At 29.8% G+C, this 27,814-nt stretch overlaps 1 protein-coding gene across 1 annotated transcript; it reads right to left on the bottom strand.

Annotated features, from left to right (window-relative positions):
- Positions 1–1,906: 1,906 nt before the first annotated feature.
- Positions 1,907–6,654, bottom strand: LOC107487162 (uncharacterized). Its single transcript, XM_016107763.3, has 5 exons — positions 5,968–6,654; positions 4,202–4,238; positions 3,572–3,808; positions 3,422–3,469; positions 1,907–2,745 (listed from the first exon to the last, which is right to left on the bottom strand). Exons 1-5 carry the CDS (start codon positions 6,285–6,287, stop codon positions 2,158–2,160), a joined length of 1,230 nt encoding a protein of 409 aa, XP_015963249.1. The 5' UTR covers positions 6,288–6,654; the 3' UTR covers positions 1,907–2,157.
- Positions 6,655–27,814: the final 21,160 nt, after the last annotated feature.

The raw sequence follows: 27,814 nt of genomic DNA, 5'->3' as shown, positions 1-27,814 counted from the left end.
TAACGATTTTTTTTTTTTAATTAATGAACATTTGTATGAGATATCAACTCATTAATTAATTAAGCTCATGGCATGTTTTTTTACTTCTTGGTATACTTTTCCATTTCGTGTATCAAATTCCATTGGAACATGCAAGATTATGGAATACGACCAAGGTAATATAAAACCTGATAAAAGTTGAAAAGGTGAAACTAAGATTATAGTATAAAATTGACCAATCAAATTGTTTCATATAATGTTTAAAATAGAAATCATACTATTTATTATAAACTTATTATCAACCACATTCGCGAGTAGAGTATTTCATAATTTACTTTACGTTATTGTTACAACTACTTACAAATAAAAAATATTTGGTGATAATTAATAAATATTAAATAAAAAAAAATTTATTGATTTTTTTTATCTTCTTAACATTACGACTTATAAATCTTCTAATGTCAAACAATATTATAGTAAATGTAAATAATTTTAAAAAACCACGTGATTATCCTAAAACGAAATTTCTTGAATTCGTATACTGGATCATGACTTCTATTTATATCATTTCTTTTTTCCTGGTTCCCTTTTCTTGGAGTTGATTTTTCTTTCCTGGGAAATTCACACCTATTTTTATTTTTTATTTTTTAAGTTCACTATAAACAAATGTGGGTTATGACCTTTTGACGCTCATTTGTTGTGACAAATGGGCTAATAAGTCTAACTCCCTTCTCATAGTTTTGGATGAAATGCTGGGCCTATGGTCATAAGTTATAAAAAAATCTTACAACTAATGAAAAAAACGCACAACCAAAAAATGGCAAAGACATACAAAAATATGAACACTTTTTTTTTTTGTGAGCAATATGAATACTTTTTTAAGAAGTGAACAAAATGCAGTGGAGGCCTAAACCAAGTGGCAAATGAGATTAGATGTTCATAGATCAAATCATATTCATAAATTTGTGATATTTATCTATATCTGATCTGTAATTTGCAGATATAATTAGATCTGCAACATGATCGAATCGTATCGCAAATATCACATCTATATTCGTAGATTCGGACCAAATAATAAATAAATAATATATATGTTATATTTATGTTTTATTTCAATTAATTATTATTTATATATGTTATGTTATTTTATTTTTATTATTCAAGAAAAGTTGGTTTGATAGTACTTTACGAGTAAGCATATTTAAAAGTGAAAAAAAAAAGAGATTTTACTAGAGTAAAAAATGAGTTTTATTGACTTTTTTTGTAGAAATAAATTTTTTAATATATTTTTTATTTTGCGAATATATCTAATTTGCAAATGTGCAGTTCGGATCAAATCTAAACATAAAAAGTGAGCGCAAACAGCCGAAAACTCCTATAATGAAATTGCCTCTTAAACAAACTACACCATATTCAAATCCCAGCTAAGACTAGGAAGAAGTTTAGAAAAACCTCAAAGTGTGAGTGAGAAAAGGACCAATATATCATTGATAAGTAGCCTACATATCATTGATAAGAATTTTACTTAAGTGGACAAATCAACTAACTACTCAACCAACTTAAATTGGTTAAAATCAATATCTGAATTGGCGACACAATTTCCAACCCAAGTAATCACACACGAGTTTGGGTTAGATTGATAGTTATATACTCTTTTCATTAACAACTTACCTACAAAACTAAAATAATTTTGAATTAGGTAACACAAACCAATTTTTCCCTTATTGTAAAAATATTTTTTAACTCATCTTTTTTGTTGAAAATTTAGAATATAAAATAAAAGTAATTTAAAAGATTAGTTAATATTGGCCCAAAAAAATTAGGTTTCCGAGCTGAACTCAACTCTTAATAGTTTCATCACTAATTAGACATGTAGATAATGAGGCTACAAAGTGCTAGAAAAGAGTAAAGATCCAATGATGCAACATTAACCAGCCACCAGGACAAATGAATTAAAAACATCAAAGTTTTTATGAGTTAAAAATTCCAATAGAAGAGCTTAAGAAATTAAAAGTGTAGATAAAACAATTAAGAAAAAAAAAAAAGGGGGACAGTGGATGATATGCATTTTCCTAATTCCTCATATGTTTTTACATTCAGAGCACAATAATATCCGGAGGGAGTGTTAGGCACCTATACATCATGAACATGCTTCATGCTTTTTTATGTTCTCACCACTTAGCCATTGTGCTTTCCATTTGTGCCACTGTGTCTTCCAAATCCAAAACAACATTTCCAGCACCAACAATTCTTACAGCAACTTGGTGTTGAGCAGCAGCAACTAGGCATTGAGCATCTTATACTATAACTAGAACCTGAGCATTTTCCACAGCAGCACAAGCATGGTCCGAAACAATTCGACAGCTTCGGTAGGCGGCAACACTTTGCACAGCTAAGTTTACAGCACCTAGGACAATTGAAGGACAAGGAATAACTCGGGCATTCGCAGCTAGAACATTTCGGACATTCGCAGCTAGAGCATTTCGGACACTCGCATGTACAACTACTAATGTTGCAGCATTCACAACCAGACAAACAACAGTTTTTCGGTTGCAGCTTCTTATTCTGACGAATCTTCTTGAGGCGTTTTTCGGTTGTCATGTTCTCCATTTCTTGGACAAATTTGGATAGGTGGCGAATGTAATCGGGGTAAAGCTCCAAGTTGCAGTGGCCGCCTCCTTTGATCCACAACGGATCGTAGGTGTCCTTTGCCATTTTCCACAGTCCATTACCATGTAGCCAATTGACAACATCATCTTCTGTACCCTGGAAAACAATTTAGCATTCAATCAATCACATACAGATGAAGTTGGTAGCATTTGAAGGAGCAAAATAATTGGATATGATAGATTAGTATGCTCAGATGAGTCTCTCAAAATTTGAAAATACAGACATTATCTTAAAAATTGTGACAAGCCAGGGACAAGAACGATTATAAGTTTTTGTCATTGTCTCTGTCCCTTTCTCCAAACTCGAGTTTGCGCCACCTGTTTTCCAAATGCATATTTCCAAAAGAGGCAGCATTATAGAAGTTCAAAAACCAATTGCACCAATTAGTCTGAATCAAGAGGGAACAAGTTGCCAAAGAAAAAGGTTCAAGTTTTCGAAATCAAATTATAGCCTATGATGGAACATCACACAATTATTAGTCAGTAGTCCAAAGACAATATAAAACATGAACAAATGCAAGGATATAGAAAACAAGATAAGCTACACAACTTGGAGAGAACTTAGAGTTTATCTACTCAAAGTTCCTTGCCACTAAGGAAATCCGGCAGGACGACAAGAGTAGTGCATGTTGTCTTTCCTTATACAATGAATCAGAGGTTCCAAAGTGAAAGAAATCTTATACACAGTAATTTCTTTGTCTACTACTTCCTATAAATGCCGATAGAAACAAACGCGAAAAAGCGACAAAACAGTATCAGAGTTCATTACTTACATGTATCACCAATACAGGGCACTTGACCTTCTTTATTTTGTTGATGTTCTGCATGATTTAGATGATATGAGATGATACAGAAAAAAAAATTTAACCAACTTAATCCTAACACTTTTAAATAAGTATTATAGAACTAAATATATAGATTACCTTATAAATATCAAAGCAAAATGTGAACTTCACATGGCAAAGAACTCTAAGTCCAGAAAGAATGCCACTGTGTAGAACGACACCTCTCAACCTCGGCAATTTAGATGCCAAGTGCAATGTCGGTCCGCTTCCAACCGATTGCCCATACAAGATTACATCTTCCTGGCTAACTCCGTATTCAGTCTCGAGGCATTCATATATCGCCTCTATGTCTGCATATGTGCTGGATTCACTAGGCTGCATAAAATTCAAAAGCACTTCAATTACATATCAATGAAATGCCATTCATAGAATTTCCGAAAATTAAATCAGTTACTTGCTATGCACTGTAGTCTAAATAGATAGCTTAGTTACATAATCGGAATTATTTCTATTGTTATATAATTCAAAGCCTGCCATCAATTAATCTCCAACTGGAACAACCACTACCATGGACAAAAGCATGAAAATAAACATCAAATGACAACACCATAAAATAAAGTACTTTGATTGATATTCGTTACATTATTTTCTTTTTCTCTTTTCGTTCGGTCGAGAATAACGGTGCCTTCATGAGAGTGAGTGTGTGTGAGGAGTACATGAATATAAGAGAACAAAATAGTGTTGTATTTTTCCAAAAGAATGGCCTACCTTGCCAGTAGAGGCCCCATATCCAGAGTAGTCATATCTGCAAATAAAAACGTTAAAGGAAAATATCAACTTTCAATTCATGTCCATAAATGTTTGCCCTGAAATATTAAACTTGCATATATATAATTTTAGTCCATCAATAATGGTTCTCATCAATTAATCACATAATTCTCCAAATCCAATTCAATCAACTACCTTTACAAACTGAATTGAGTCATGTATGTAGCCTTGTTAAGCCAATTCATAAATTAAATTGATGTAACTACATACAACATACATTCTAACAATGTGTTTGGATAATAAATATAGATTCTTTAAACACTAACCAATGACCCACCAAATTGTCCAAAGTTGGAGTAATATTACAGGGGAAAAAATTATATAACTAAAAAATGTAAACATTATAATTCTTCTTTATTTTTCCCTTATAGACAAGGTTATTATATTCCCTTGGTCAATAATAAGTGTCACGTTACAAAATTAGTGCATCCAACGTTCAATGTATTTCAAATTTCCATGCAAACTTTGTCTAAATACAATTAACCTTGTTAACATGAAGGATTTTTGTTTTCCCATTTTGTCCCTGGCATTGTAATCCAACCCTATTAATTAAGGTGTAAACTCAAGTGCAGTCGACTTCACGTGAAGTTAATAGTTGAGAGCCGTCAGATGAAAATTTAGTCAAATCAGTCAAATCATCTAGCGGCTCTCAACTATCAACTTTACGTAAGGCGACTGTAAGTGAGTTTTCACCATTAATTAATTCATTTCCATTTACATAGAAACATCCAAACATGGTGAAACTACAGCTTAAAGCCAATAATTAATCAATGATATTATCTTCCCATGAAAAGTCTTTACACAAATGTAACTAATGAATGTGGAAAGTGGAAACCACCAATTAAATGTATTCATGTGAAGTTAATAGTTGAGAATCATTAAACGACAATTTAGTCAAACATCTCAAATTGTTTGACCAAACAAGGTTTCCACCTAATAATAATGCATCAATAAATCACTACAAAAAAAGATAAGAGAAACTAAAAAGGAACTAAATAAAATTGAAAAAGAAAGGCAAATGAGTGCAAAAGAGAAAAATGCTAGGCTATGTCTTAATCTGTATATAGAGGTAAAAACTCAAGTACCTTTAGAGAAGAGAAAGAAAAGAAAAGGTGAAATAATGGAGGACAAGGAGAGGTCAGAAGAAGATTGTTACGGAATACCAAGAAGAAACCACAAAAATACAAGCTACTTTTTTTCACCTCTTTCACTTTTTTTAACTTTAATTCTTATTTTTGTTTTTTGGTCCAAAAACCCTCAACAACTTCATTTACTTACTTTCCGCTTTAGTTGAAAAGAGATAGTAATAGTTAAAACTTAAAACTCAAAAGGCATTGACATTGGCGTTTTCTGATTAACTCTCTCTCTCTCACACACACACACAGATTCACCTACCAGATCTAAAGAACTAACACACGAGGGTAACTCATCAAAAGTCGAAATTAATCTAAAGCAAAGATAAAATTGTATGTTTTAAAAAAAATAAACTTAATCTCAGATCTATGCAGCTATGCTAGATAATAAAAAAATGATATTAAGACAACATAGGAAGTAGGAAGAAAGAGACAGAGAAGATAGGAGAGAGAAAGAAAGGAGTTTTGTTTACACATGCCAAGGTTAACAGAAAAGAAGGGATGGGTGAGTGAGTGAGTAACGTGTAAAGTGTTTGAAATGAAGTGAAGATATAGTAGTAATGGAAGACTAACCCCATGAGATTAACTCTAAGATTGACCTTGAGTTGAACGAAGAGATCATAGAGTTGACCCAAGTCAGCAGCATTGCCATGAGAATAGAGAAGAGTGAGGCGAGCATAAGGGTTCTTAAGATAGAAAGCAACGATCTTGTTTCCATGTTTGGTGTCAACAAGGAGAACATCCAAGTTGGTGTCGTCGGCGTGAGGGATCGGAGCGGCGGTGGAGACCACCGTGAGCTTGCCGTCGTTGTCCCGGTTCTTGAGGTGGTAAGTGGGTGGAGAGGGTGGGAAGAAGGCGAACTTTGAAGCGAGCTGAGACACCATGCAACCCATTCATGAATTGAGTCACCCCCCAATAAGAAATGTTGAAGGCTCACACTCATTAGTGCATCTGTGTTTGGGGATTCTTGAAACCAAGAAAAGAGACTTTTTTTCACCTAACAAGCCTATTGGGTCAGTGAATCACGTGCCAAGTTTTGAGCTTTTCTTCTCTCTCACTTCAACTTCAACTTTGAAGGAATAAGATACTAGTTACTTAGTGCAGTTGCTGCTAACACTAGTTTTAGTAGCTGCTATGTGAAACTGGAAAAGGAAGTGTTTGTATATAGTGTGTGAAGTGTGAAGAGAGAGAGGTGAAAGGGGAAAGGGAGAAGAAGGACACACATCACAGAACACCCAACACAAGTGTTTAATTTTGGAAAACACTGTTATCATTTATTTCCAATCTGTCTATTTTTTATGCCCAAATTGTGTATTCTGTACTATTTTTTTTTTATATAATTTACCAACAAGTAACAAGTGTGTTAATAGGATAAGAAAAATTTCAAGTGTACCGAAAATATTAGTATTGCAATTGTTTTAACAATTGATTTCAATTAATATATATTATATATATTTTTTATAATTTAAATTAATGATTAAAATAACTAAAACACCAATCTTTCTGCTATGGTTAAAACTCTTCTAATAGAATATTTGTTAGAAATATTACAATTAAAAAGTTTTGCTAGAAATATAAAATAAATATTATTCTTTTAACTTTTTTATTTATGTATTGCTTTTAAAAAAATCTTTTTTTGTTTAATTATATTATTTATGAAATTTGATTATATTGTTTATAAAAATTAATTCTAAATGCAAAATACGATATTTTGTGTGTGTATTTAAAAATGATATATTTTTTAAAAGTTATCACAATATTTAAAAATGTTTTTAAGACAAGTAATAAATACCGGGTATACTAAAAAGATGTGCTTCTCTAATTTATTATGAAAAAGTGTTGATAGAGTGATTTACTATGTGTATTTATTGACGAACTTGTTACATTCTATAAGATTGAAGGGATAAATGTTTTGCTTCTAAAATCAATCATATAATCATTTCTCATTATTACTTATTTACTACTGTTATTCATTGATTACATAGCTAACCAGAGGAGAAGAGACCATTAAGATTAGACTAATTATTTTAGAAGAGTAAGAATTTATCAGATTGATTTGGTTATTACAGATCAAAATTCAAAAAAAATAATAATAATAAGTAAAAACATGCAATTTCTAACAAAGATAACGAATCCAAATAACGACTATATAAAAAAAAACATAAAAGTTCTAAACATTTCTAATCTCTGATACGACAGAATTTTAATGCCTTAGACATTAACTATAATTTTAGTTACAATTTAGTTCATTTTTTACTTATCAATTAATTAACTAAATTTTTAATATCATACTTAAAGTTATAAACTAAGAAATCTAAAACAAAATAAGTTCACTAACAACATTAAATTAATATCGTCATAATGTATTTTTCATTAATTGACCACCTCAAACCTTAAAAATAATTAAACCATGGAATTTATGTATGGTCGTTTATTGGAATTTCACTTGACAATAGACAACAGTACATGACTTCATAGTTGTCAGCTTCCGAGAGAAAGAGGTCATTTTTATATTTCTGATATCCTGATAAAAACTGACATATTTTATTGGAAAATGATGCGCTCTTTTCTTAAAGGGGTTAGGGGAAAGTATAAAACTATTTTAGTTTGTTTGTATATGGAAGAAGGATAGAGATTAGTTTAACTCTTATAGAAGTTTTAAAAGAGCTTAATTATTAGTCAAGTGCTATATCTATTAGGAAAGCTTTTAAGAAGATTGATATATCGATATTTCAGTAATTTTTAGTTATTGATTTTAATTATATATATTATATATTTTTTTATAATTAAAATTAATTGTTAAAAAATATTAAAATACTAATATATTAAAAAAATTTATATATTATGCGCCTGGTAAGACGTGGCCCACATTTAAAAAAAGTGTTGTTGAGTGTTGCCAGTGCCACGTTTTATTTGAAATTATAGATAGGTGTTATTTTTTTTTTATATAAGCAAAAATTTAGGTTGAGATAAGCAATATTTCACCAAGGAAATTACATTTCAATCCACTAACAAAATCGTCACGACATTTCTTTTTTTACTTATTTAAGATATGAGCGGGTTTTTTATTAACTGAAGTACTATTATACCATTTTACAAGTTTGTTTGAGAAGAAAAATATTTGCATCATAATAGAGTTAAGTTTCTTTGTAAAAGTTATTTTCGAAAGCAAAACTTGAATTCGAAATTTTTCTTAGAAATGATAAAAGTATGTATGTGCCACTTAAAATCAACCTATGTACTATTAATATTAGCACATTTTGGTAATAAACATACCACTCTAGATCCCATCATAATATTTTAAAGATGATATTAATTAATGAATAACATATCCAAAGTAATTTATAATCCCTAGATATATACACTAAATAAAAGGGTCTTATTCCTGTATAAATAATTTGATTTACACTAAGAATAAATATACTACATTAATTTTTAATTAGTTAATATTAATAATTTTTGTATTATAATTTATTTAATTTTATTCTTTTAAGAATTTAAAATTTAAGATTAGAATTTAATATTTAAACTATAAAATTTAAAATTTAAAGTTTAATATTTAAAACTTAAAATTTAATATGAAAAATAATTTTTAAAAAATAACTGATATCGATTTTATTGATACTAAAAAAATATATATATATGACCAGGAAATTAGGGCCAATAATGTTAAAAAATTAAATCAAGAATATTCAAGAAAATGGTACAACTACAACGTACTAAAACATTGAAAAAATTCAAAATCAAATTGAATTGAAATTGAATACAAGTTACACTCATCATCTCCATATTAAAAAAATGAAGAATCATGAATTGGAAGCTTCAAAATTTGTGATTAAGAATTTGAAGCAAAATTGAACAAAAAATTGACTAGTCAAAATTTCTACATGTTTTTTAAAAGATGACAACTAGTGTTTAGTTGTTATAAGAATTATTACTTTATTATGAAGATTTGCCTATATAAAGGCTTCATATGGTGTTATCTATTTCTCCATGAACCAAAATACTTAGTGTTTGTTTAAAAAGATTCTTTTCTTATTATTATGAGTGTTAGTGAGTTTGAGAGATGAAAAATATGATAGCGTCATTTATATGAGTGAGTGATCCTATAGCCAATTAAGTGTGGAAATTATACTTACATTTGGTATCAAAGCTGGTTAATCCAGCGCCTGGTGTTTGAGAGTTTGTGAGGTGTGAGAGAGTTATCAAATAGTTGTTTATTCATAAAGTCGGTATGAAAACACTTTCAATATTGTGTGGTCCGATCCCAAGTTAGATGGGAAACTTGATTATAGTTATTGGGAGACTTTGATGTCTACCCATTTGAAGGCCCAGAACTTATGAAATTTTATTGAACCGGGTTTGCAAGAAGGAGCAGATGCTGCCCAATAAAGGAGATATCAATTGGCGCTATCTCAAATTCATCAAGGAGTAGATTATACGGTGTTTGGCAAAATAGCAAACGCCAAAAGTGTAAAGGAAGCATGGAACACGTTGAAAATATCATACAAAGGCGTAGATAAAGCTCAGAAAGTAAAGCTACAGTCTTTAAGAAGAGAATATGAAAGGTACGAGATGTCTAGCTCAGAAACTGTTGAGCAATATTTTACTCGTGTTACAGATCTTGTCAATAAAATGAGAGTCTATGGAGAATATATGTCCAATAGCAAAGTGGTGAAAAAAATTCTTCGCACCATGCCGATGAAGTATGACCATGTGGTGACTACAATACTAGAGTCTCACAATATGGATACCATGACGATTGCAGAGTTGCAAAGAACCATGGAAAGTCATATCAGTAGAATACTGGAGAAATCAGAAAAATCAACTGAGAAAGCCTGAAAAGCCGAGTGAATTTAAACAATGTTGCAGCATCAAGTCATGCACAAGAAGGACGAGGTCATGGTTTTAATTTTCAAAGTAGAGGCAGAGGAAGTTTCAGAAGTAGAGGTCGTGGCAATTACAACCAAGGAAGTTACAATAATTTTACACCACCTAATCAAGAAAGAGGTGGAATAAATTTCAAGTCTGTCAACCGAGGAAGAGGTCGAGGCAATTTTTATCAAATATTAGAAAATTAAATCAAGAATATTCAAGAAAGTAGTACAACTACAACATACTAGGACATTAAAATCAAGTTGAATTGGAATTGAATACAAGTTGCACTCATCATCTCCATATTAGAAGAGTGAAGAATCATGAATTGGAAGCTTCAAGATCAATGATTAAGAATTTGAAACAAAATTGAACAAGGAATTGACTAGTCAAAGTTTCTACATGTTTCTAGAATTATTACAATTAGTGCTTGGTTGTTATAAAAATTATTATTTTATTATGAAGGTTTGCCTATATAAAGGCTTCATATGTATGTTGTTATCCATCTCTCCATGAATCAAAATACTCTCCTTATTATTACGAGTGATAGTGAGTTTGAGAGATGAAAAATATAATAGCATCATTTATATAACTGAGTGATCCTAGAGCCAATTAAGTGTGGGTATTTTAATTTCATTTGGTATCAGAGTTGGTTATTCCAGCGCGTGGTGTTTGAGAGTTTGTGAGGTGTGGGAGAGTTCTCACATAGTTGTTTGTTCATGGAGTTGGTATGACAAATACTTTTAATATTGTGTGGTCCCGTCTCAAGTTAGATGGAAAACTTGATTATAGTTATTGGGAGACTTTGATGTCTACCCATTTGAAGGCCCAGAACTTGTAAAATTTCATTGAACCGGGCTTGCAAGAAGGAGTAGATGCTGTCCAACAGAGGAGAGATCAATTGGCGCTATCTCAAATTCATCAAGGTGTAGATTATACTGTGTTTGGCAAAATAGCAAATGACAAAAGTGCAAAAGAAGCATGGAATACGTTGAAGTTGTCATATAAAGGCATAGATAAAGTTCAAAAAGCAAAACTACAGGTTTTTAGAAGAGAATATGAAAGGTATGAGATGTCTAGCTTAGAAACCGTTGCACAATATTTTACTCGTGTTACAAACCTTATCAATAAGATGAGAGTCTATAGAGACGATATGTCCGATAGTAAAGTGGTGGAGAAAATTCTTCGCACCATGCCGATGAAGTATGGCCATGTGGTGACTACGATACTAGAGTCACACGATATGAATACAATGACGATTGCAGAGTTGCAAGGAACCATGGAAAGCCACATTAGTAAAATACTGGAGAAATCAGAAAAATCAACCAAGGAAGCCCTGAAAAGCCGAGTGAATTTAAATAATGTTGCAGCATCAAGTCATACACAAGAAGGACGAGGTCTTGGTCTTAATTTTCAAAGTAAAGGCAGAGGAAGTTTTAGAGGTAGAGGTTATGGCAATTACAACCAATGAAGTTACAATAATTTTACACCACCTAATCAAGGAAGGGGTGGAACGAATTTCAAGCCTGTCAACTGAGAAAGAGGTCGGGGCAATTTTTATCAAGAAAGAACCAATTTCAACTGCTTTTATTGTGAAAAGTATGGACACAAAGCAACAGATTGCAAATTCAAAATGATGAATAACAATCAAGCACACGTAGCAGAAAAATAGCATCAAAATACCAATGATAACCCTGGTACTCAGACTTTATTTTTTACAAGTAATTCATGTGTTGAAGATGAAAATATATATGGTACTTGGATAATGCTTGTAGTAATCATATGTCTGGTAGAAAGGAGTTATTTTTTTCATTAGATGATTCAGTTAAACTATTATTAAAGTTTGGTAATAGTACAAAAATCCCTATTTAAGAAAAAGGGCACATACCAATCGGATTGAAAGATGGTTCTCTGAATTATATTTCTGATGTTTTCTATGTTCCTGAACTTGATTACAATTTACTGAGTATTGGGCAATTATCTGAGAAAGGATATAAGATGATAACTTATCATGGATATTGCACTGTATTTGACAACAATGAAAGGTTCATAGATAAAGCAAAGATGACTTCAAACAGAATGTTTTCATTAAAAATTCAACATGTCAATCCCTCTTGCATGAGTTCTGTGATACTTGATGATAACTGGTTGTGGCATATGCAGTTTGGGCACTTTCATTTTTCTGGCCTAAATTACCTGTCAAGAAAATGACTTGTTTCTGGTCTACCACGGGTTCATATTCTCAATTGTGTTTGTGAGATTTGTCAATGGGAAAGAAGCACAGAGATCCATTCCCTACAGGAAAGTCATGGAGAGCCAGAAGATTACTTGAAATTGTGCATTCAGATCTCCATTCTGTAGAAATTCCAGGTAATAGTGCTAGCAAGTACTTTATCAGTTTTATTGATGATTTTAGTAAATATACATGGGTATACTTTCTAAAGCAGAAATCCGAAGCAAGTGGCTATAAAATCAAAATCCTCAGAATAGACAGAGGAACATAATATCTTGCATGTTCATAATACTTTAAGCAACACGAGATTCAATATCAAATAACAACTAGATATACTCCTCAACAAAATGGAGTTGTTGAAAGACAGAATAGAATCATCATGGACATGGTCAGATGCATGCTCAAGTCAAAACAAATACCTAAAGAATTTTGGGCAGAAGCAGTCGCAACAGCAGTTCATATTTTAAACAGGTGTCCAACAAAGAGTGTTCGTGATAAAACTCCAAAGGAAGCTTGGAGTGGAAAGCGACTTTCCATCATTTCTAAATGGCACTTTCCACCTCTTTTCAAACTGTTATTGCATGTATGACATGTGTCACACATATTAGTTACTTTTTTCTTTAGATACCGTTGTTTCATTATCTACGTTTTGCATCTTTCGTGTGTGAAAGAAGTTGAAGAACTTGAAGTTGTTCTTGTTCTTGTTCATCATCATCAGCAGTACAATTTTTTTTTTAAATTAATTTAATTAAAATTGTTTGTGATTTTACATTAGATGCGGAGTATGTTGTTGAACATCTGGATAATTATTAATATGTAAGTTTTTTATTTTTTTATTAGTATATTATAATGTTATTGTTAATATCATCATCATCATCCACCACAAATTACTAAGAACAGAGCCATAATAGCAAATTCAGATACTATATTAACCATGAGTTTATGTAAGTACAGACTTTTGAACTTTTTTAAGAAATTAGATTCAATGTGCCTGATACAGAACATTTGTCATGCTCTTAGCAGTACCCATGCACTGTTACTACGAGACACTGCTGCCTCGATAAAGTTATGGCGGTCAGAAATAATGTTCACCCCATCTCGGGTAATAACATATTTTCACAAATTAGTGAGTAAAAACTTTTACGCATCTGTCGTCTCACCCTTTACAATCGCAAAAGCAATCGGTACAATGTTTTAGTTCTCGTCTTGTACAAATGCAATTAAAAGTGCACCTTTATATTTTTCATAAAGGTGTGTGCCATCCACCTGCACTAATAGCTTGTAGTGTCTAAATACTGTAATACACGGATAGAAACTCCAAAATATTCGATGAAGAACTCTTACACCGATCACCTCCTCACGCTTACAATAAACAGCCAGAGTTTTTATTTGAAAACGAGACCTTGGCATGTAGGTGGTCATTACTCTTAATCACACTGGCAGAGTCTGGTAAAAAATTTTCCAATCACCAAAAATTTTTACGACGGACTTTTGCTTTGCCAACCAAGCGTTGCAGTAACTTACAATGTAGTTGAACTTAAATTGAACTTGCAATAAAAAATTTTACCTTTATCGATGGGACTGTTTCAATCAACATCCTGATAACATCTACAATCGTGTATGAGTCCAACTTAGCATGATCTTGTGAAATCATCCCATGATGCATGTGTATTTGCCATTGTATCTCTTGATCTCCCAACAACCTTTCTTTCAAATCAAGCTAACTTGGATAAGTCAATCGCATCATGTACCATACCTTTTGCATTTTGCGTAGAATGTCTATAGCTCTGACTCATACACAGTGTAATTGACTCCTCTAACGATAGTGTAGCTTTTGATTGCAGAGATCACCGACTCTCTAGAACCAAATTTCATTCTGATACTAAATTCACTATCTTCCAACACACCATTGCTTTCACTTATCAAATGTGAACCTCCGTTAGTCAGTCAAGAATAAATGAAGAAACAGTAATGGTAACTTTAACTCTGGAGCATACATGGCTATGAGGTCCAGAGTTCGCATAAAAGATGGAACATCGAAGGGGTGCTGCTGGTTGACAATTGTAGCTGCTTCATTTTGCATAGTCGGATTGCCTGCCTCGTCTACGTCATCGTTTTCGTCATCGTCATAGTTGGCTTCAAATTCGTCTTCACCGTCATTGTTATCTTCTTCCAAAATCTATATTCCCAAGTTTATCCATATTCACCTCCCGCCAACCGCATCCAGCCCCAATGTTGTTCAAACTCAATGTATAACTCTATCATCAACACTTGAAATCTGGTTTGTTGATGAATATAGAACATCCGCTGCATACATGCGTCGTCAGTGATGGGTGGCATTATTTTAAACTGTGTTAGACCACCAAATATTTGCACAGGATTTCTGTATAAAATATTGCTCACCCTCTTTAAAATGTGGTTTTGTATGTTCTCACAAAAATCATTTCATAACTCTACAAAACTAATTGTGATGGAATAGTAAAAGAAAACGGACATTCACAAATAAATGTCACTCTCTCACTTTGTGTTTGGTATGCTCTCACTCTTATAATACACTCGCAAATTTGCAACATTTTTCATGGCCTCAACCTCACATCACCCAAATTTTGTTGACACTACTAACTATCACAGAAACATAAATACAAAAGAGAGATGAATGACAATGATATTTATAAATAAGATTTTCGGATTAAAATATTTTATTTAAACAAAACATAACCTACGTTTTAGGGAAACACAACTTGCATTTTGCAGGTTTTATTTTTAAAAAATTCGACAAAACAGTTGTGTTTTGTCTTGTATGTTCGAATCGAAAAAAAATGAAAAAGATAAAAAATAAATTACAGATTACATTTTGTACTATCATTATAATTATATAAATATTTTATAAACATCTATTTTATTGTATAACACCAATATTTTTTTATTTGTAAAAAAATGAACCTGCTTTTTATCATGAGGGGAAGTTTTTTCTTTTTCATTACAAGGATCTTTTATATATATATTGTTAGTGTTGCAAGTGTGAGGAGTGTTGAAGTTAGTCCCACATTTAAGAAAGCATGGAAGAGTGAGGAGTTTAAAAGATGAGAGACCCATTAACTTGACACCTTAAGGTTTTGAGTTGGATGTGGTGTCTTCTCATCTTATGTTCTCTCACTTGATTCCTCCCCGATTGTCGAGAGCTCCCCACGGTTGGCCCAACATATATTTGTTTAGTTTGCATTAGATGCATACATATAAAATATCACTAACACATTGTTTGGATTGAGGGATTTTTAAGGAAAAGAAAATAAGAGGAAAGAAAATGAATGAAAAAATAAATTTTTTGTTGTTTGGATGAGAAGAGAAAATAGAGAAGAAAGAAAAAAATAGTGTGGGACCCATTAAATTATTTTCTCTCCACAAATAAGAAGAAATGGGACAATATGAATAAAATTACACATTTACCCCTTATTATTAATAAATTATAATTTACATATAATATATATAAGAATATTAATGTAATTTTATATTATTATAATTTTCTTTCTTCTTATTTTTTTTTATCCAAATAAAAAAAAATTTCTCTCTATTTTTTTTCATCTATTTTCTCTTAATTCAAATAACATACAAATAATTCTACTTTTCTTTCTATTTTTTTTCCACTCATTTTCTTTCTTCTTATTTTCTTTTCTTCTATTTTTTTTTCTATATACAAAGCCGTTAACAAGGTAACGTTTATTTGAAGAAATAAATATCACCCTTCAAGCTCTTGTGTTGCATGCAAATAAATGTGCTAAAAATATAAAATACCTATTATATATGCATTATTATGTATATTCTTTTAGAGTTTTACTTTATATTAAAAGTAATTAATAAAAATTGAAAGAAAATAAAAAAATTATTTTTTTGTAATACAAACATTATTTTTACATTAAAAAATATACAAATATATAAAAAAAAGTATATATATATTAAAATTAATACAAACATTATTTTTACATTAAAAAATTGTGTGATACTTATTGAACCTTCATTTCTAAGTCGCCATCAATGTCAATTTTGATGGCTCTGTATGATTAATTATCAATCAAATCAGACATAATCATGCTTGGGAGAAATATTCTTGATCAAAAGGAAAAGTTGTGCTGATAATGCGTTTTGCAAGAGAGAAAAAAAAGGTCATATATTTCATCATTAGCGAGGCTGAAAATAAATTGATGGCCAACATCATGGGGATAATTTCTTGAAAACATCGAGTTTGTTTTTTATTTCCTTCTTTTAATTTTTTCCCCTTTGATTAAAATGAGAAAATATGAATGGGAAAAAATGAACTACGCTGAATGAATATTTTAGAAAGGAACACCATACGCCCACAAAGAGGTTAATTTTTTTGGATATTAATATTATAAATAGAGGAGTGTAATATATTGATACTACATTAAATTGTGATTAACGATTTTATAAAGGAACGAAAAATAAATAAAAATGAGATTAACAATTTAAAATGGGATAAAAATAAATTAAAATGAGATTAACGATTTAAAATAGGATAATTTTTTTTTTTAAATTAGTGAAATCGATAGTCTTAACTTCTTAAATTGATCTCGACCGTTGACACCGTTATAAAACTCATATCTATAGATTACACATCTAAAATTTTATTTGGACATATTACACAAATCTAATTGCAATATCAAAAATAAGTAGCGCCACATACCCACAACGACATTAGGCAGTTTAGTGGAAATTTACCTAATTTAGGTATAAAACACTAATTAGTGTGAAATTTGTGGAGATATTGAAAAAAAAAACCCTTAAATAATTATACCCTTTTTAACAGTATAAATTATAATCATATTACATGAATATAAAAAAATTAAATTAGTCATTTTATATTAACGTGCAGAACGATCACATATTTATATCTACGATCAAATTTTATATAAATATTATAATAAATTAAGTTTATATCTACGATTAAATTTTATGAGAATAGGGATGGAATAGAATTTTTTGAGATAGGTATCGAGACTCGAGCGAAAATTTTCGTTCCGTTTCGTTGTTTCCCAAATTTATGTGAAATATCATAATTATCTCTTTTGCATCTGAATACAATTTGTAAGCTTTCCGTTACATTTTATATTACCAAACATAATTTTGCTAAATCTGAAAAGACTATATGGGAGATGCCATGGCAGGGTTTATCCGTTTAAATGGGTGGTTTGTCTCTAAAATTAAGTCTATTTAAATTTTAGACCGATTATTCGAAAAAATAATAGGTTAAACGAATTTGTTCGTAGGCTAAATGATTGGTCTGTTTATTTTTTTATATTTTTTTTTAAAAAAATAGCTTTTTTAGCCGATATTTCACAATTCGATCCAAAAATTCGATCCATCAACTAAAAAATATTTTAAAAAAAAATTTGACCTAAAAATTGTATTTTTTGTTAAAATATTTTTTAAAAAATAAATTTAAAAGAACAAACGAGTTGACCTATTTAACCCATCAGACTAACCATAAATGGTCTGGACTAAAAAATTATAGCCCGCGAATAAAGCAGACTTAAACGGATCAACACATTTAACTCACAAACTTAACGAGTCGAAGCTAAATGGACCAAATTAATCCGTTTGACAATACAATTTGTAGGGTGCTTTACTCATTTAAAATAAATGAGTAATAAGTTTAAAATAAATGAATAATATTATAAAAATATATATTTTTGTACAAATGTGTTCTCTTTTAATTTATGTAGATTGCTATAAGGTGTACTAAGGGGCTATATTTTGTACAGCAAACATTTAAAAATAGATAACCTACTAAATCATTACGGAGTATAAGATTTAATTTTAATTGACTCACTAATATTGTTTAAGAATTTTTTTAGGTTTAATTATTCTGTTAATTTTTATAATTTTATCAAATTTATAATTAAGTTTTTATATTTTTTTTAATTGAGTAAATTTTTACACTGTTTTTAATTTTATAATTAAGTCCTTTTTAGTGTACAAAAATATTAAAGTTAACTGAATATTTTTTTTTACAAATTAAACATATTCATAATTAAAAATTTAACTAAATTTTTGACCGCATGTATTTTAAAAAAATATTTTATTAACTTTAATATTTTTGACATAAAAAGAACCTAATTACAAAATTAAAAACAATATAAGAACTTAATTAAAAAGAAAAACATATAAAACCCTAATTAAAAAATTTGATGAAACTATAGAAATTAATAAAATAATTAATTTTTTTAATTTTTATGTTATTTTTTAAAAATTTATTACTAAAATATTACTCTTTTAAAATTATTTATCTAGATATTATATTTTTTATATTATTATAAATAATCATAATTTAAATTAAAATAATAAATCTAGTTATACTTGTTACCGGTAGCAAAAGAATGGTATATGAATAATTAGTTAAATAAATAAAAATTTAAATTTGTTAAACCCATTTAAATTTGAATTCGTCCATTTTTGTGTAGGATAGGTAGGGAAAATTAAAATATTATATTTGTTAATTAAATAATAATACGTTGTCATAAAATAAATATTACTCTATTTTCATGGAAGAAAATTCATCTTAAACAAAACCTGCACATTTAACCACATCCACATCTTTTTTTCCCAAACTCTTTCAAGTTGCTTATTTTTCGAAAATTTATATTTTAGAATTAAGATTCAAAATTTAAAATTCAATATACAAATAATTTTAAAAAATAAAATGATATTAACTGAAAGAGTTGATTTTTTAATTAAATTCGACTAATAAAAATTGTCAAATAATTAAAATTAAAATCATCAATTTTTTATTTCACTTCTCATGCTATTAATATTGGTGACAATTTAAATACAATTAATTTCACATAAAATTTATAATTAAAAACTATTAAATAAAAATTTAATCAAATTAATTAAATTATTTAATCGTTTTCAATTATTAATTTTACGTAAAGTTTTCGACACTTTATCATTTGGTGCAACAATCTTAATATATACAACCGATTCCATCAGTCCAACATAACTTTATGCTTTTGCCAATCATGAACAGATGATCATCGAATTACCTTAAAAAGATTCCACATTCAAAAATGAAAATGATCAAATATGAAGATAGATAATTCATAATTACAAGTGCAATAAGAAATAGTACATTTTGTTCCCTGTGTTTCTTTTTTTGAAATAAAAAACGTGATGGCTTTGCCAGCTAACTAGCTAGACGTAGATGAAGTACTTGGAAGTTGGAAGTAACCCCATTTTGGAAGCAAAGGACAATTCTACTGTCACCCCAATTTCATGCCTGTGTTGCCAGATACGCTCAAAAAATTGAAATTTATTTCAGCTAGTTAGGGAGACAATGACTTATTTGTACATGAACTACAAAATGAACATCTTTATACTATCTAGAATAACCATCGAACTCTTAATTTTTCGGATCTAGAACTCTAATATCATATTATAATACCACTCATCCCAAAAGCTTCAGCTAATAAAAAAAAGTAACACTAATGATTATATCTTTAATACTCTCTAAACCTCCATTGTACATATTGTACAAATATTCTATTAGTTCTTCATATTTTTTTTTTATTTAATAGCTTTTTACGATACGTGGCTATTTTCTAATTTTTTGCTGGTTACAAAAGTACATTAATTTATATATTTGTACATCATTTCAACCACGAGTTAATCTCAAAATAGTTTTTGAGATTGGTCGCTTACACTAAAAAATTTCCAAAATTCTAATTATACCATAAACATCTTTGAAATTGAAAAATTGTTCTATATCAATTGTCTACTTCTTTTTTGCATTGTGAAGTTACTCCTATATATAAAAAATCTGACACATTCCTTCTATGTTAGAATAGAAGAAAATATGTCACTTTAATTTTAGTACTAAATATTTAATAAAATGATGATATTTGACCTTAATGGTCATACATTTTGTCCTGAAAATAAGACATTTTATAATTTATTAAGATTAAATGATATCGTTTTATCAAGCATTTAGCATCCGAACTTATACAACGTCGTTTAGCCTAATTTAGCGTGAAAAGGATATGAACTAAATCTCTCATAGTGTGATTAATAACTCAACAAAAAAAGGATAAATATTAACGTCGTGCAATATTCATAATTTCAAATATTTTTATGGTACAATTAAAATGTTGAAAATATTTTTTGTGTAATCGATGAATCTCAATAACCACTTTATTTTACTCCTTCAAGCACACGTTTTAGTGAATTACACTAACAAAAGTTTTAAAAATTAATTATTTAATTTACATACATTCATTTAAATTTATATTTACTTTATTATACACGAACCTAAGAAAAATACCAAAGTTTTGTATTATCTTTTTTATTTATTTATACAGATTTTATTTTCTTATGATAAAACTATATAAAAACTTAATAACCTCAAATAAACTAAAATGATGATATAATTTTTCTTGATAGGTGGTGCAAGCTGTTGTAGCTACAAAGCAAGAATTAATTAATCACAGCAAAAAGAAGAGAGAGTGTTGAGAATTATTGCAGTGTGGATGAAAATGATGAGCGTGCAAATGCCAACACTTGTAGGGACACCGAGATTTCCTTAGTAATAATCACACTACTTTTCTGCTCCCTCTCTTTGCCATTTCACATACTCCAAAATTGAGTAGAGGAATAACTAGAAAAACATTAATAATTAAATTATATTCTTATTATATTAATTAGTATGTTATATTACAATCTTTTGACTAAAATTTTTAAATTACTGTGTATTGTAATTATAATTTTAAAGAATAAATGACCATTTGTATTCATAAAAGATGAAAACACTGATATATGTACTATACTAGATCAAAATTTAACTTGTATTCATACAAGATGTTCTTTGTGTGACAAAAGTATCCTACGTGGCACTCCAATCCTCCAAAAACAGAATACTTTTGTCATACGGAAAGTATCTTACGTAGATACAAGTTTAGTTTCGATTTAGTATAAATATATATATCAACGTTTTCATCTTTCATTGATACAAATGATCATTTATTCTAATTCTAAACATTTGACTGAAATCTCTTCAAGGTTTATAATTTTCAGATGAAATTGATTAAGAATTTGGAAGTTTTAGTCATTTTAAATTGTTTTTAAACACATTGTATCTTTTAGAACATATTTATTTTAGATTATATGTATTATAATTATTCTTTAAACATAGGTGTACTATATGATAAAAATAAAAAAAGAAATTAAATTAAATAGATGTTTAAAGAATTAGCCCATATTTCTCTTCTTCTTTTTATCTGCCTGATCATCTTTCTTCTTCTTTTGACATATGATGAGAATAACGTTATTGGTGACAAATCAATTACCAAAAAAGATAACAGACTTCATGATAGAACAAGTAACATATAGGCAATACAGAATAACATAGAAGGTGTTTGCTATGGTGCTTAAAAAGTATTGTCTAATTACTAAAATATTAAAATAATTAATTTTAAATTTAAAAGTATAAAAGTTAAAAATTTTTAAATATTTTAAAATTATTATAAAAAGTAACTTAAGCAAAAATTAGACACCAAACAAAATACACCATAGAATTGGCCAACATAAAATTACAGAAAATTAAATCGACTTAAAAGATAGAATCAGGACCAATAAAAGAACAAGAGTGGTGGTGGCGTGTCATGGTCAAAATATTAAAGGATAATAAATAGAACTAATAGAAACATGAAACAACTCGTTCTGATTAGAGCAATAATTTTAAAATGTCTAAAGAGAATATTATAGTTCTGCCATAATTTATGATAATAATTCAAGAATAAATTTGATATTATAAAAAAATATACGATGAGAAATTCCTATTTATAAGTCAAGCAGAATATAATTTAATCATAATATCAAATTAATATAAGATATATTTAAATACTATATAGTAATTCAAAAATCTGATTTGTACTATGCATTATAATTTTGCAAGTTAATACTCAAAATAATTTTTAAAATTTGACCCCGACTCAATTTAATCTTTAAATTTTCAATTGATTTTAATTGTATTCCAAAATTTTGTCCCGTACCTCAATTTGGCCCTTTCGTCATTTTCGTCACTAAAAAATTGACCTGAAAATTTTAATTGACACCTGGCATTATAACGGTTAGATGACGTGGCCAAAATTTTCAAGACATCAATTTAACCTCTCACAGTTCAAATATAAAACCTAGCAGTCCCAATTTTTTCAAATCGTAGTAGTCTCTTCAAGAGTTAGGAAGGATGTTGGAGAATAGCAAATTAGGCTCAAGTAGTTCGAGTAGAGCTCGTTCGCATAGTAATTGGGTGAAGAACGCACAGCGTAACAGAGGTGAAAAGGTTCCGCATTGGTATGGTTGTGGGTTGCGTCCTATTCTTTGGTGATCTAAGATGAATTTCAATCTAGAGAGACTATTTTATGGATGCTCTAACTATAGTGTGAGTTGGTTGAATAGTTACAACTTAATTCTGTGTCTTATTTCTCAAATTCTTCTTGGTTTTGTAGTTTGGATATGGACTTGGACTTAGGTGCTTATTTAAGTGTGGACTTAGGTGTCTCCTTAGGTGATGATTTGGGTTTAGGTGTGGGTTTAAGTGTTTCTTTAGGTGCTGGTTTTGGTTGGGGTGTCTCCTTCAATGAGGAGTTAGAAGCAAATTGAGGTAGGAAATTGGATGTTAAATTGAAAGGGCCTTCATTTGTGGAGTTGATGGGTGATTTGCTATGGATTGTAGTAAATTCACGCAATTTAGGGTTGGTTTCTTCAGAAGGAATGATTGATGTATCATTCTTTGGGTTAGGTGTGATCCCTTTGACATTTTTGTTTACACTAGTGACATTGGGTATTAACTCTATCAACTCAAGTGCTTCATCTACCATGAGTTGAGAAACCCCATGCTCATAGTATATGTGCACTTTTTTCTCATTATTCTTTGTATAGAAGCATATCTTTAAAAACTCCTTGTCATGACTTCGTGCTCGTAGTCCTCTCTTTACAGGTCTACCAAGAACAAGCCACCAACACTCAACTATGTTATCATAACCTAGGACCTTGTAGTAATCTCTCAGTGAAAATACATTTAGTAGATTTTCATCCAACCTAATCAGCTCATTAGTGTGATCATTGTCATAAACCCAACTTTCATTTATTTTGGTGATAAAACTACTTTCATGATAATACATAATAGTTATACCATCATCCATCTACAAATAAGATTCAAAAAGACACAATGGTTAAAAACAACACTAAATTTAATATATTAAACATAGTAATTCAGATTACAGACAATTTAATTGGGCCTAGTTTCGATATATTGAATAAGTTAAACAATTAAAAGTGTTCTGGCAATCATTAAAAAAAAAAGAGGTGTTAGAACTTGAATTTTAACGTAGAATATTTTGTTAAAGGTGTCTAGTTTAAATTTAATCTGTCTCATGTAATTTTTTTCTCATTCCAACACAAATTAATTCTAACAAGACCAAGTTTCTATAATAATAAGAACTCTCACTACTGATTTCACCAGGTTTTTGTGATGTACATCTTCTACATTGTTCTAATAATTTAAAAGATTTAGTTGATCACAGCCACGTATATATATAAAAAAAATTAAACCCTAACATACAAGAATTCTACCATCACCAACAACCATAATCAACCAATGTCCTCCAAAGATTCACCGATGAAATAGAGTAAAAAATAAAAAATAAATCTCGACCAACATTTTACAAAAAATAGAGTATTATATGTTGAGAGCAATGATTTTATTATTAACTGGGGTACATATATGAGGAGGAGGAGAAAGAAGAAAGGTTAATTGGGTTTGACTTTTAAAGTGGTTAACGTTTGAGTTTTTATTTAACTCCCTTCTCGTGTCACACGACGTCGTTTCTTAATATTTTTTACGCCAAGAATTAAACGATGTCGTTTAGCCAGTGCCATGTGTCAATTAAAATTGTCAGGTTAGTTTTTCGATGACGAAAAATGACAGAAGGGCCAAATTGAGATACAAGTCAAAATTTCGGAGTATAATTAGAGTCAATTAAAAGTTTGAAGACTAAATGGAGTTGGAAGTCAAATTTCAAAGATCATTTTGAGTATTAATTCTAATTTTGCTTATAATGTTTGGTGTAGAGGTATGAGAGCCAGGGTACTTATATGAAAAAACATGGAGAATGGTTATATCAACAATTGTTTTATTTATTATCAACAATAGTTCTACTTAAATGAGCAAGCCAGTAAATTCTAGTCGACTTGTTAAAATTGGCGAGACAAAATAAAAAAAAAAGAGTTGGTTCATATTTTAAATGAATCAATAAAATATCAATTAGATTCGACTCTTCTAAATTAATAAATTAGACAAGTCAATTTGTCTTATTTTTATTTAAAAAAAACATAATTTAATAATATTTTTTATTTAATTTCTATATAAATAAATTCAATTCGTGAGTTATACGAACCGAGTTAAATTAATTCATTTCTAAATGAATTACAATAAAATTGACTCGATTTGTCATTTTTACGAGTGATTCGAATTGACTTAGAAATCATAACTCATTTTAAAGGATTTAAACGATAGTCAAAAAAATCAAAAAAATTCGATGAAAGCTCTAAGTAGAAATAGGAATTTTTTTTTGAAACAAAAAGTTCAACACCGTAAGGTGGAACATTTAGAAAGTCTAGAATTATAATACAAACACTAAAAAAGAAATCATAGTTATCTCCGGCATTGTCATCAACAACTAGATGGAACAAAGTCAACCCACTATTTGTAGCTCCTAATCGACTTGGTAATAACTTCCGCAACGCCAGTTTCTTGATTCCTGAAAATTCTGGCATTCATTTCCAACCACGTATTCTAAATGATAACAAAAAAGCTAATCAGCCACCTGTTACGTTCGTCTTTTCTTATAGGAGCTCCTGTCCAACTCTCAAAGTGTTACTTAATGATTTCTGGAATAGACCAAAGTTTATTATAGGCGTATAACCAAGCACAACACACCTGTCACGTGAACTCACAGCCAATGAATAAATAGAAATCATTCTCAGTTTCTTTTTTACATAAAACACAAATCTTATCCATGTGATCAATATTGTTCAATATAATCAATCTTTCCTTAATATTGACCCTACCAACTAATACAAATCAGGTGAATAGCTCAACTCTTGGTGGTACTAGTTCTCTCCATATAGATCTAGTTAAACTGTAACTCGTAATGTCCTTCGGGAGAGTCTCAACCTGCAAAAACTGCACAAATGAGTTAGTAGAATAAATTTCTGATCTATCAAATTTCTATACTATTCTGTCCTCCCTCTCACTTGTTAATCTGACAGATTGGAGAACTCCATGAAATTGGTTAACTAATTCTAACTCCCATTGAAATAGTACCCTTCTCCAATGAAAGTTCCATATCCACTCCAACCCATCCCAAAATCCACAGTCCCCTATTACAGATCTGACTTGGTTTGAAACCGAGAAAAGTCTTGAAAATATATCTTGCAACACACCACATGGCAGGGGTGCAGGTACATAGAAGAAAAAGGGGGCAATGGCCCCCCCAAAATTTTAGTTTTTATTTAAAAATAAAAAAAATTAGTTTGGTCCCCCCTTTCTTTATTTCCCAGCCCCCCTCTCTTTTTGTTCTATCTTTTCCAAACCCCCTCCCTTTAATTTCTTAAAAAAAACCCAGCCCAATAGCCCATTTTCTATCTCCTTTTTTTATTTCCCAACCCCTATCCCTTTTTTTAATTCTCAACGTACAATCATTCCCCAATCCTCATCCCCTTTTTTTATTTCCCAGCATACGAGTCTCTCCCTCTTCCCCTTCCCGCCTTGGCTTTCCAAAATTTCAGGTAACGACTTTTTCTATTCTTCTTCTTTTTTATCTTTTTAATCTTCTTATCTTTTATAATTTTACCTCTTTGACTTTTATTTTTTTTGTTTTTTGCAGATTAAAAAAAAGATAGTAGTTTAACAAGTGATTTTTCACTCCTCTTTCTCAAAAAAGGTTCTATTTTTATTCTTTTTTATATATTTAGTTATTTACTTAATTAGTTAATTTATTATTATTTGTTAATTAAGTTTACGTTATTATATGTTAATTTGTATATTTAATTTTTTTTATTAGTTAACTATTTAATTACAATTTTATATTATTTATACTAGGATGTTAGTATTATTGTTCTGAATTTTAATATTTTATTTTAAATTGAAATATAATTTTTATATTTTATAAAGATTTAGACTGTAATTTACACTTTTTGCTAAATATATTTTTAATTATAGGAACTTATTTGGCCATTTGAATTATGAGTAAGTTCAAAACCATTGATACATTTTTTAAAAGAAAAGATCAAGAGAATGAAGATGTTTCTACTATTACTACTCCAATACTTGAGGGGTCATCAAATTTCATTACTTCAAGTTCTTCATTGAATAGCTCAAAGCGTCCACGACTTCTTCCAAATCAACTGGTTGTTTTTCGTTTGGAAAGAAATCCTGGAATGCAACCAATGATTTGGAAGTTTCCTCCAAATAAAAGAGATGAAATCCGTCGGGCTTATATTAAAGTTGGGCCAAATCAACCAATTCTTGATAATTATCCATTTTCTGGTGATAAAAGTCACCGTCGCTTTCAAGCTTCATGGTTTAAATTGTTTCCATCTTGGTTAGAATATTCTATAGAAGATGATGCTATATATTGTTTTCCGTGCTTTCTTTTTGCTAAGGAACCTTCAATCAATACGGGTTCAAATGCTTTTATTGAGAATGGTTTCAGAAATTGAAAGAAAGTAAATAATGGAAAAGAATGTGCTCTTTTGAATCACATTGGCAAAGGTCCTAACTCATTCCATCATAAGGTGCTGAAATCATGTGATGATTTGATGAAACAATCACAACATATTGACAAACTTCTTCATAAGCAAACATCAGAAGAGATTGAAAAGAATCGAATTCGACTAGGAGCATCTATAGATTGTATTAGATGGTTGATATTTCAAGGTTGTGCATACAGAGGACATGATGAAAGCCAAAGTTCAAGCAACAGAGGTAACTTTTTTGAAATGTTGAAATTTTTAGGATCTTACAATGAAAGAGTGAAAAAGAATGTTTTGGAAAATGCTCCAAAAAATGCTAAGTATACTTCAAATGATGTCCAAAAAGAAATTCTACATATTCTTGCTTCTAAGGTGAGAAATTCAATCAGAGAAGAGATGGAGATGCCAAATTTTGTATTATTGTTGATGAAGCTAGAGATGAATCTAAAAAAGAGCAAATGGCCATTGTTTTGAGATTTGTTACTCTAG

This window comes from Arachis duranensis, chromosome 5, assembly GCF_000817695.3.
Source record: "Arachis duranensis cultivar V14167 chromosome 5, aradu.V14167.gnm2.J7QH, whole genome shotgun sequence".
NCBI classification, from domain to species: Eukaryota; Viridiplantae; Streptophyta; class Magnoliopsida; order Fabales; family Fabaceae; genus Arachis; species Arachis duranensis.
Note: the sequence above shows the minus strand (reverse complement) of the source record. Positions and strands in the feature narration are given on the sequence as shown.

Coding starts and splice junctions, on each gene's coding strand:
- LOC107487162 (XM_016107763.3), bottom strand. CDS start 6,287: ATGGGTTGCATGGTGTCTCAGCTCGCTTCAAAGTTCGCCTTCTTCCCA. Junction 4,239..5,967: donor CTTAGAGTTAATCTCATGGG/GTTAGTCTTCCA, acceptor TTTTATTTGCAG/ATATGACTACTCTGGATATG. Junction 2,746..3,421: donor GCCCTGTATTGGTGATACAT/GTAAGTAATGAA, acceptor ATTGTTTTCCAG/GGTACAGAAGATGATGTTGT.